General features: G+C 38.2%; 1 protein-coding gene across 2 annotated transcripts in view; it reads left to right on the forward strand.

Moving 5' to 3' along the window:
- Window positions 1-12,856, forward strand: part of LOC101444863 (disintegrin and metalloproteinase domain-containing protein 18) — a 137,658-nt gene that overhangs the window by 89,064 nt on the left and 35,738 nt on the right. For both annotated transcript variants that reach the window (XM_058290088.1, XM_004475126.3), the window contains exon 14: window positions 676-874. In XM_058290088.1, coding sequence (XP_058146071.1) covers window positions 676-874 — 199 coding nt within the window. The remainder of the gene's footprint in view (window positions 1-675; window positions 875-12,856) is intronic.

The following is a 12,856-nucleotide window of genomic DNA, read 5'->3' on the forward strand; positions in this document are numbered from 1 at the left end:
CTGTACTTTCCATTTAAGGTCTGCAAGGAGGCCCTTCCCCCCAAATAATAGTAAGTATAATGATGCTTATAATGATGATGTTGATGATATTGATGATGATAGCTAACACATACCATGGTTACCATGTATTTTTCTAAGCACTTTTTTACATTAATTCACTTAACGCATCAGAATGAGAAGATTATTATTATCCCAAGCCTACAGGCAAGGAAACTATAGAACTGAGAGGCTATGTGTCTTGTCCCCATAAATAGGGCAGCTAAAGTCAGAGCCAGAGATAGAAACTAGGCTGTCTGACTCCTGGGTCTTTCCAAGGCCAAAAGGCAGAGGCGATGTACCCCTCATTTCAAGAAACTGGTGTGTTTAGTCTGTGCGGCCTCCTTGCAAATGCTGGGTATGAGTCAAATGACCTCCCCATGGAGAGCACAAAACAGGTGAGCAGGTGCAAACTTGTTCTAGGAAGGGATCTTTTCCTATCTTTCAGTTAGTTACTTTTTTGCAGGCCTCAAAATGAACACCATATTGGATTTTTCTTTCAAAGCACTCAGAGTCTGGGGAACTCTGTGATTCCCTCCAATATCAATAATCAGACATATTTTATTTGATAATTTCTTTCAGGAACTGATTGAGAAGTGTAATTCAGAGAACATAATTTTCTTTCTTGCTTGCTTCCAGATATCAACAGCAGGCACTCCGTGTAGAAAAAGTATTGATCAAGAATGTGATTTTACAGAGTATTGCAATGGGAATTCTAGTAATTGCGTCCCTGACACTTATGCGATGAATGGCCATTCGTGCAAGCTGGGAACTGCGTATTGTTACAATGGACAGTGTCAAACTACTGATAATCAGTGCGCCAAGGTATTCGGAAAAGGTATTCCATTTATATTTCCTTTACCTTAAAATGAAATTCCCCCATATATATTATTGCACAACTCTAGAAGTTAAAGGACCTGAAAATCTTACCCAGTAAAGATTAAATTTTAACTGAAGAATCACAGGTTTGATAAGAGTTTTTAAGATTATCTAGGATAGAATTGTGTGTGTCTTTTTTATGGTTCAAAATATTTATTAGGGGTAGTAGATACCTGGGCAACTGTCCATATGTTTGTAGCTCATCATTTATACAGAGATTAGAATGACAACTGAATAGATTCTGAAATTTTACTTATTTTCATTTTTTCCACACTTTCATAATGCAGTTTTAATGGCAAAAATTCATTCAAGTATATTTGCTCATTGAAGAAAAACTGCTACAATAACAGTAGTTATAAGCCACTTGATCAAAATTCATTTTATATTTTGCTTTCAAACAGTTTTTGAGGGTAACCCAGATACATGCTTATATGCTTACTTTATTTGGCCAGCAATTATTCACAGTACCTCAATATTATCTTGTATTTTTAGAGAAATTAAAGTTGAATTGATCAAAATTACTAATGGAATACATTCAAATGTATTTATATTTGCCAGTTGAATAAAGACAGGTAGCATAAAACCAAATTTCAGTTACTTGCAAAGTGGTAATATGAGGAGTTTATTTAGTATCAAATGGTATGATCTGTAGTTCAGGTTGTCTTCATAATTATTTGAAACTTGTTTTTAGTAACAAGTTTCAGATCAGATGATATAACCAAAATTCAACCAGAGATGCAGAGTTATGATCTCCTAAATTACAGGTCAGTGCTCTTTTCTGTATGCTATGTTTTCAGTATCTCCGTCAATGTTTATTTTTATTTGAAAATTTATTTTTTTATTGTCAATAAATTATGGTAAGTGTTTATAATATAGTTTAAAAATTATAGTTGCATATACTTTCTGTAAGATCCATTAGAGAAGCTCTAAAGCATCCAACTTTTTACATAAAAATGTCTTTGCCCAGAATTGAGCTACTTGATGTTTGATATCTTTTCAAGTTCTAATTGAAAGAGGATATTTAGGAAAGAATATATTTACTCCTATGATATATGCCTACACAGGATAACTGATCTAAAGTGGTCAAAATTTTGATCTTCTGATGAGTTTTTTCCTTCTTTCATTCATTCAGTTTTCTTTTATTCACTTTTTAGCTTCCCACTATATGCAGTCCCTTTTTCTGTTCTTAGATCACCAAAAACCGTATGGCAAAAGACTTCATAGGGTAGTATACTGTATAAGACATGGATTAACAAGTACTTGCTTAAATTTTGCATGTTTTCTTTATGTAAATTTAAAGTCAGTGTAGAATAAGAAGTAAATTTATGTATCAAATATATATATATTTGATATATATTTATATATATAATATATATAATCTATGCACAATGAGCTGATAGGAATCAATAAGACAGACATAAATCACATGATCACTGTACTCATTGAGCTAGCACTGAAGAGATGAAGACAATAAATAACAAAAACACAAAAGAAATATAAATTTTGAGTTGTTCTAAGTGCAGTAAAAGAAAAAAAATGCTTTAAGAAAGAAAAATAAGGTGTAGGGGAGAAAGAAAATACCGGAGCTGTCATCATACAGATTGTAGCTGCCAGCTACTTCAGGATCTTCTCAACCCCACAGAGGTACCTCACCCAGGGGAACATCCTTCCCAAGGAAGTACCTCTCCAGTGACGAATTGAGATAGGAGTATAAAGATCTGGACATTTTGGCCCAATCATGAACACTCTGCCAGGTGTTTCATCTCCACAGCTACTCGTGGGGTTGGCCAAGTTGTTATTCGGTTTGCATCTCAGTCTGACTTCTGCACATCCTACTTCTTCCCCCTCACTTCTAGAGGTTCTAATTCCTACTACAGAGCCTGCACATCAAGCTTCATCTAGATATCATCTTCTGGAAGACCTAAGCTATGACAGTTGGTAATGAGAGTTGTCTGAGAAAACAGTCTATAAGATCATGTTTTGAAACTAAGTGATTGCTGCCAGGCTGCCAATGAGCACACCATAACTGATGAAAACTGATTACATACTCACTGAGTTAATTGGGGTAGTGCATCAGTGAGAGAGAATGCACCAGCTGCTGAAACTGAAAAGTATGGGGGAATAGTAACCATAAGAACAATGGGATTGGTTGGCAATTATTAAGCACCATTGAAATTGAAGAAATGATGATTAGATGAAATTTTCAGCCATTATTTTATACTACACCCCTTCTGCCCTCTTTTCCTTCTCTTCTCCTTCTGGTATGCCTATAATGCATATATCTGTGCATTCTGTGTTGTTATTAAAATCCCTGAGTTCAAGCTTGAGTTTTTCTATTTATCTATCTATTCTGCTGTCTGATTTCAGATATGCTGTCTTCAACATCACTGATTCTTTCCTCTGTCCGTTCAAATCTGCTATTATGTGCTTCCAGTGTATTTTTGATTTTTTGCATTGTGCCATTCATCATCATCATATCCATTATCTTTTTATGTATGTTTAAAATTTTTCAGTATGGTGCCCCAGGGTCTTCTTAATATCCTTTATCTCTTCCTTCACTTTATTGATTCATGATATTTGTTTGGAAATCCTTGATTAGTTGTTCCATGTCTGTTTCTCCTCCTGCTTTTTAGTTTGATCATTAGACTGAACCACATCTTCCTGTTTCTTATTATAGCTTGTAATTTTTTGTTAGTGTTTAGGTATCTGTCTTGATGGGTTTATTCAGTTGGTTCGATTCTCTTTCTACACTAGGCTTTCATTTTATTTTATTTTATTTTATTTTATTTTATTTTATTTTATTTTATTTTATTTTATTTTACTTTACTTTATTTTATTTTATTTTATTTTAGCATGTGGTAAGTTTCCTTCTTGACACTTGGTTCCTCTTATTCTATATCATTGCACTTGTCTGTGTTCTGGTTTTCCTTTGGCCTCTTTGCCTCTCTGTCTCACTCTCTCCTGGATAATGCACAGCACTTACCTGTTCTACAGATTCCCCAAACAGCTCCCTTAGGTAGTTTTTTGCCCTTTCTCCATTGTTCTTTGTGAGAGAGTTGAGCTCTGTTTCCTTACTTCAATGCCATCTTCCAGAAGTCCCCCCATGGATTTTTAAAAGACTAATGGACATGTAGTCTGACTTGGCATGGATACCCAGAAACGTAGTGTCATCCTGATCTACCTGTGAGAGTGGGGGCTAATAAGGGCCAAGCAATAAATAGAGTTGGGGAACATATCAGTTTATAGTGGGTCCACTAGGTCTACAAATCCATCTGGTGGTCATTTCCCAGTCCCAGAATGCATAATTGAGTTTGATGTAGTTAATAGTTTTTGCAATACCCACATTGGATGTTTGGCCTATTTAGTAAGACTCTGGAGGAAACCTCTCTAACTGTCTCCTTCCAGAAATTTTAAAGTGACAGCGTTAAAGGTCTAAGAAATTTAAGGGTAGTGGACTACATCATAGCTACATTTCATTCATCAATCTGATCCCTGAAGAAACTAGACGGTCCCTGGAAGGTGTAGTAAACTACCACTAACTCAACCAAATAGTAGACTCTGTGCCAGATGTGCCTAAGTTAGAGTAGATTATCATGGCCTTGTATATATGGTAGGAGTATAGCCACTGATTTTGGCAAATGTATTTGTTTAAGTTCTTATTTTGAAAGAGTATTATAAACAGCTAGCATTCTCATGGAGTAGTTAATAGTATTAATTTAGGATGTTGATCCAGAGCTATGTTTACTCTCTTGCCCTCTGTTATATAAAGAGTTTGATATTCCACAAAATATCACATTGATGCAATCCAATAATACCTTTATACTAATCAGGCTGAATAAGCACAGTATAGCTGGCTTACTGAGGGTCTTGGTTAAAAAAAAAACATGAGACATAGGAGAAAATCTTTAGGACCATGTATTAGGTAATAGATTCTTAGATCTGACACCAACTATGAGCAACAAAAGAAAACAAATAAATTGTGCTTCATCAACATTAAAAACTTCCATGTACCAAAGGCAATTATTAAGAATTGAAAAGAAAACCTGTAGCATGAGAGAAAATATTGGAAATCATGTATCTGATAGACTATGTAAAGAAACCCTACAATACAACAACAACAAAAAAAAAAACAACCCAATTTTTAAAGGGGGCAAAAGACTTAAATAGGCATTTCTCCAAAGAAAATACATGAATGGCCAATAAGCACATGAAAATATGCTCAATATCATTAGCCATTAGGGAAATGAAAATGAAAATCACAATGAGATATCATTTCACACCCACTAGAATGTCTACTAGTAAAAAAAAAAAGGAAGATAACAAGTGTTGAAGAGGATGTAAAAAATTAGGAATACTTGTTTATTGTTGGAGGGAATGTAAAATGGTGTGGTTGCCATGGGAAGCAGTTTGGCAGTTTCTCAGGAAGTTAAGTATAAAATTATCATAAGACCCAGCAATTCCACTTCCAGATATGAATTGAAAAAGGGATTCAAACACATATTTGTACACCAATTCTCATAGCAGCCTTATTTACAATAGCCAAAAGTTAGAAGCAACTGATGAATGGATTTTAAAAAGTGGTATATACATGCAGTGGAATATTAGTCAGCCATAAATAGGAATGAAGTTCTGATGACTCTTGAAGTCATCATGTTGAGTGATATAAGTCAGAAACAAAAGAAAAAATATGTTATGATTTCATTTATATGAAACAGCTGTAGTAAATAAATAGATAGAGGAAAGAGTACATTATAGGTTACCAGTGGCTGGGCAGAGAGTGGGAATTGGGTGTTATTATTTGATGGGTGTTGACTTTCTGTTTGGGGTGATGAAAAGTCTTGGTAATAGATGGTGATATTGGTGGTTCAATATTGTGACTGTAATTAAAATCTTGGAATTGTACAAACAATGATGGTTAAAATGGGAAATTTTGCATTGTATGTATGTTAACCCAATAAAATATAAAAAACACAAGAAAACTAACAGAACAAACATATGAACTACAAAGGGCAAGAGATTAAACCCTAGAAATATTCAGAGATCTGTCACATCAGTAAAATTTTAGGTGCCCAGTGACTGGAGGCATGCCCTGAGAATCACCACAGGGAGAAGACAAACTGTTACATCTTGCACCTAATATCATGAAGATAGAAGTACAATACCTACTACACCTCTCTGGGTTCTACAGGATACATGATCCACAACCAGGGGCAGTGCTTAATTCTAATTACTGAGTGACATGAAATATTGTAAACATTGAATACGAAGAAGAGCAAGAAAGGGTTCTGCAAAATGTCCAAGCTTCACTAAAATACAGCAGACCATATAATTTTAGAGGTGTAATTTCTGAAGAAAGAGGCCATGTGATTTGATAGCAAGATTTTTGGAAGAATGACAGCACACTCCACGGAATTCTAAAGAAAGGCTGTATTTCTTTTTTTTTTAATTTTTGTATTTTTATAATTTTACTATTAAAGTCCATGTTTTAACTTAGGGTTCATTGTTTGTATATTGTAGTTCCATGAATTTTTAAAAATTTGTATTCTGTTACCATATATTCAATCTAACATTATCCCTTTAAATCATATCCAGATACATATTTCAGGGCTGTTAATTGTGCTCATAATGCTGTGAAACCATCAGGACCATCCATTCTCAAAACATTTCAATCATTCCAAATAATAATCCTGTACATTTTAAGCCTTAACTTCCCATTCCCTATCCCCACCCTGACCCCTGGTAACCTATATTCTAGATTCTAAGTTTGCTTTTCCTGCTTGTTCCAAATCAGTAAATTTATATGACATTTGTCTTTGTATATCTGGCTTATTTCACTCAACATGATGTCTTCAAGTTTCACTCATATTATCACATATATCAGGACTTCATTCTTTTCTACAGTGGAATGATATTCCATTGCATGTATACACCACATTTTGTTTACCCATTCATCACTTGATGGATGCTTGTGTTGCTTCCATCTTGTGACAAATGTGAATAATGTTACTATGAACATTGGTGTAAAAATATCTGTTTGAATCCTTGCTTTCAACTCTTTGGGGTATACAGTAGTGAGGTTGCTGAGTCATATGGTATTGCTCTACTTAGTTTTCTGAGGTACCACCATACTGTCCAAACACTGTTACCATACCTCTCTATCCCCAAACTCTTTATTTGTTACAGTTTATATCTTTATACTTTATCTGACTAAAACCATAGACACATCATAACTTTTTGAGAATTTTGCATTTTAGAACCTGTAAGGAAGGAAAAAGTGAGTTACATACAAAAATTACCATACCATGTTACTGGTATTTGTAATTACCGATTTGCTTACCTCAGCTGGAGATCTTTATTTCTTTATGCCTCTTTGACCTACAGTCCAGTACCTTTTCCTTTCAGTCTAAGGAATTCCCTTGTTATAGGGCAGGTCTAGTGGTGAGGTGCTCCCCCAGTTTTTGTTTTTCTGAAAATGTCTTAATCTTTCTCTCACTTTGGAAAGACAGTCTTGGCAGATATAAAATTCTTGGTTGCCAGTTATTTCCTTTTGCCCTTTGAAAATTTCATCCCACTGAATTCTTGCCTCCATGGTTTCTGATGAGAAATTGAGACTTAATATTCCAGGAAGTCCCTTTTTTCTCTTTTAGCGTTCAGATATTTGCCTTGTTTTTGGCATTCAATGGTTTGACTACAATGTGGTCTGGGCATCACTCTTGCCCAGATTATCCTATTTGTGATTTATTAGGATTCTTGAATGTGTATATTCATATCTTTTATTAAATTTGGAAATTTTTTGCCATTATTTCTGTGAATATTCCTTCTGCCCTTTTCTCTTTTTCTTCTCCTTCTAGGACTTCCATCATGCATATATTTTTATGCCAGGTGGTGCTGCTCAGGTCTCTTAGGATCTGTTCACTTTGTTTCATTCTTTTTTTCTTTATGCTCTTCAGCCTGAGTCATTTCAATTGTTTTATCTTTGAGGTCATGAATTCTTTCTTCTACCAGCTCTAATCTGCTGTTGAAACTCTCTAGGGGATTTTCTTTTCATTTTTGTGGTCTTCAACTCCAGTATTTCTATTTGGTTCCTTTTTACATTTTCTATCTCTCTTCAGATTTTCATATTGTTCCTTCATCATTTCATGATGCTTTTTAGTTCTTTCTCTGTGGTTTTCTTTATCTGTATGAAACTATTGAAGGTAACTTTTTAAAATTTTTGTCTGGTATTTCCAATTCTGGTGGTCTTGGTTGATGGTTTCTGTATTTTTATCTCTTTCCTTTGGAGGGGCCATCATTTATTGTTTTTTGGTTTGTCTTGTATTCCTCTGTTGCACACTGTACATTTTACTGTTTTAACTTGTTAGCTCTGGAATTTAATCCCTAAGTTCTTTGTTCCTTAAGTTGTATGCAGCTATGGACATGATAGAGATTTCCTTGAGAGCCAGAAGCTAACAAATATAAATAATCTTTTGCAAAAAACAGCTTTCACAGTTTTTACAAATTGGCTCCCTGTTGGCTGGTGCTCTCTTTCAGAGGTCAGCCCTCTTATCAAGATGATCAGCCCAAGGCAAAAGTTTGGGGTCTTCTATGTCTTTTCTGAGCCTGCATCTTGTCCTGGGCTTGAGTTCATGGCCTGAGATATCTGCTCTTTTATAGGAATCCAGATACCTCCTCTACTACCTATTAAATAGTATTTTTTTACCTCTCCACAGTATGCTATTGTATGTATTAAAGCCAGTAATCCTTTGCCCCAGACTGTTATGACTTATCTCTTCATGAACTTCTTCTTCCTGCAAAGTAAATTCTAGGAGAACAAGTGCAAGGTGAGTTTCATCCCAAAGATAAGTCTTTCAGGCTGCCACCAGGAGACTGGCTCTGACATAAAGGCACCAGTATGTGCATAGGGGTACTCTTCTTCTTGAATATGACTAGGAACCCAAAATGAGAACACAGGCCATCTCCATGGTACATCAGAGAGAGTTGAGGAAAGGCCAGTAAGGGCACCAGAAGGTTCTCCCACAAGTTTTAAGTTGTATTTTCTTGATTTGGCAGTTGGCACTTACTATTTTAGTTCGCTAAAGGTTGCTAGGAGCAATATGTCAGAAATGGGTTGACTTTTAAAATGGAGATTTATTAGGTTTTAAGCTTACAGATCTGAGATTGTGAAAGTGTCCAAATTATGGCATCATCAGGAGATCCTTTCTCTTGGAGCTGCAAATGTGGGAAATCAGGCACATGGTGGCATAGGCTAGTGTGTCCCTCTCCTCCAGGCCTCATTGCTTTCAACTTCAGAATGCTCCATCTATGGCTTTTCTCATTCCTGGGTCCATTGATTTCAACTTCTGGAGGTTTCTCTTTGTCTCTGCAGCTTTTTACTTTGAATGTGGCTTTTTATTCCTCTGTTTATAAAAGATTCCTGGAAAAGGAAGTATTAATCAGCCAAAAGGATGCTGATGAAAAGTACCAGAAATCTGTTATTTATTTTTTTAAGATTTATTTATTTCTCTCCCCTTCCCCCCACCCCCCAGTTGTCTGTTCTGTGTGTCCATTTGCTGTGTGTTCTTCTTTGTCCCCTTCTGTTGTTGTCAGTAGCAAGGGAATCTGTGTCTCTTTTTGTTGCAACATCTTGCTGCATCAGCTCTCCATGTATGTGGCACCATTTCTGGGCAGGCTGAACTTTCTTTTGCACTGGGCAGCTCTCCTTAGGGGGCGCACTCCTTGTGCATGGGGCTCCCCTATGCAGGGGGCTCCCCTGCGTGGCATGGAATTCCTTGCACACATCAGCACTGCGCATGGGTCAGCTCTACACAGGTCAAGGAGGCCTGGGGTTTGAACTGCAGACCTCCCATGTGGTAGACGGACACCCTATCCATTGGGCCAAGTCTGCTTCCCTGTTGGTTTTTATAAAGGGTATTTATTTGGGGTAAAAAGTTACAGTTACAAGGCCCTAAAGAGCCCAACTCAAGGCAGTTTCCTCACTAAAGTCTGTTGCCATGTGTTGAAGCAAGATGGCAGGCAATTTCTGTGTGGTCTCTCCTTCCTTTTTCCTCTTTTATTTATTTATTTATTTTTTATTGATTTTGTAATAATATTACATTAAAAATATATATGTGAGGTCCCATTCAAACCCACCCCACCTCTTCCCCCCCCCCCCCCCCAGCAACACTCGTTCCCATCATCATGACACATCCATTGGATTTGGTAAGTACATCTTTGGGCACCTCTGCACCTCATAGTCAATGGTCCACATCATGGCCCATACTCTCTTCCATTCCATCCAGTGGGCCCTGTGAGGATTTACAATGTCCGGTGATTGCCTCTGAAGCACCATCCAGGGCAGCTCCATGTCCCAAAGACGCCTCCACCTCTCATCTCTTCCTGCCTTTCCCCATACCCATCAGCCACCATGTCCACTTTTCCCAATCCAATGCCACCTCTTCTATGTGGACATTGGATTGGTTGTGTCCATTGCACCTCTATGTCAAGAGGAGGCTCAGATTCCACATGGATGTTGGATGCAATCCTCCCACTTTCAGTTGTAATCTCTCTAGGCTCCATGGTGTGGTGGTTGTCCTTCTTCAACTCCATCTTAGCTGAGTGTGGTAAGTCCAATAAATCATATTGTAGGTGCTGGAGTCTGTTGAGGCTCAGGACCTGGCTATCACATTGTCAGTCCAGAGATTCAAATCCCCTAAATATATCTTAAACCCCAACATTAACTGCACCTCCATCACCTTAGCATGAAAGTCTTATGAAGGAAGATCCCATCTGAGTCCAGATTCATCACACATAAACACCAGTTCCAAAAAGGGGCCATCTGACCTGGTAGTTAACCCCATCGGCCATGACCATAACTCCCATGGGTCTCTTTAGCCCTCGAAGGAACCGATATCTGGGGGTTGTATCTGCTTTATCTGTCTCTCTGACTCTGCTCAGTTGTGCATGAGGGCAATCCTTCTGCCAGCCTCCAGACTCTTTTTTAGAAACTCGTAGCCATATAAACTCATTTCTCTTTTCCATTTCCCCCTTACTCTAGGTCAAACAGCATTTTAAAGTCATGTTATTTTATGTAGACAGGGATATTCTGCTGATCCACATTGAACCTTCCGTATAAGGTCATTTTCCAGTTGCATCATCAGTTGGTAGTTGATAGTGGTCCCTCGGTGCCAGGGAGGCTCATCCCCGGGTGTCATGTCCCACGTTGGGGGGAAGGCATTGCATTTACATGCTGAGTTTGGCTTCGAGACTGGCCACATTTGAGTAACATGAAGGCTGACAGGAGGAAATTCCCAGGCACAATGTTGCTCTAGGCCTTGTTCTTATTTTAGGCTTATCGGCTCACAAGCATAGTCATTAGCATCAGGGGCTCACTGTTGAACCCTCACTCCATCCCGGTCCCCGCCGCTGTACCTGGGAGACTATCGCTGCTCCCCTAGGGACCACGACAGAACACCATTGGCCAGGAACCCAGTAACCCCCCTGCTGTGGTTTTAATTGTTGCCACTATGAGTATATCCAAACATTACCATGCACCCTGGACATATGTTCTGTACAGCTCCCTGTCAGCCATATATTACCTGTCATTGGTATCCCATACCAGTATCCCTCCATTGCCATTGTTGAAACACTCTGTGATCCAGAACTCCCCGAAATTTGAAGCCCAATATAATGTCATGGTCCCTTACTAGGGAATGGCATATAGCGATGGATTTAAAGGTTAGATAAAGAACTTGGATAAAGTTAGATAAAGAACTTAGATAAAGAATGTTGACTTGAAAAAATTCTACATCCTATCTTTTTTTTTTTTTCCCCCCCTCTAATTATTCAGCTTCTCTTCACAGGAGTCCTAGACCACAGCAATGCGTATATATAATATACAGCACTCCCATACATCCACCACAAAACCTTTTTCCTTCCACAGCGATACTCTTACACCCTATTCATATCATATTTACTTAACGTGATGTACAGAGTCTGAGACATTAGCTTTCTAACAAGGTGACATCTGTGCTTACATTATGGTGCATACTTTAGGATATACAGTTCTTTACATTCTTAGTTATCCTATGTTTTACATTATGGTTTACATTATCAGTCTGTCATCTCCTATATGTTATGGTGTAATATTACATGTTTTATATCCATCCTTGTGTACTCTCAAGAAACTCCTCTCTTATCCCCCATTTACCTTGGTTCCACACATTTAATGTCCATTTTCCCTTCCACCTTGGTGCCCACAGTGACAGCCAACCTCCGTTTCCTGAGGAGCCACTTCCAGAGATAGATGGAATAGTGTTCAGGGCCTAACTTGCTGAACTGCCCCAATGCCCTGGGAGCCACCCTTTCTCTCGAGGGATACAGTTCCCTCTATTTGGTGGCATTAGTCCTCCTCAGGATGTGGGTCCACCCCCACTCTCACTACTTGGGTTTCTACCTCATGGTGACACCCACTCTGGCAGAATGAGCATTTAGACATTCCCCAGGAGCCCGTCCTGCATCAGACCCTCCCCTCCGAGCATTCTAAACAGGTAACCCTCTTTATTATATTTTGATATGATTTTCTCGGCATTTTACTCTCCACCAACACCTGACCCTCTCCTGTGTTCGTATGCTACCCCTCCCTCCCCCCACTTTTGGGCAATGTTACCCATCCGTCCCTCCCCAGCCACCCTCAAACCCCCAAAGCCCCAACCAAAGGCAACCCCTTGCCCCCCTTTTATCTCTTTTTTGTGTTCATACTTACCACCATCTCGTCTTAAATTCCACCCCTGCAGACATCAGCTCATATCCTTCCTCCACCCTCCAATTTCCTGTAAGCCTATCGTTCATTCTCTTGCTATCTAAGGCAGCTTGTTTATTTCATATCATTGAGGTCATGTAGTATTTGTCCTTCAATGTCTGGGTTGCTTCACTCAACATAAGGTTCTCAAGATTCATCCATGTT

Source organism: Dasypus novemcinctus, chromosome 29, assembly GCF_030445035.2.
Source record: "Dasypus novemcinctus isolate mDasNov1 chromosome 29, mDasNov1.1.hap2, whole genome shotgun sequence".
NCBI lineage: Eukaryota > Metazoa > Chordata > Mammalia > Cingulata > Dasypodidae > Dasypus > Dasypus novemcinctus.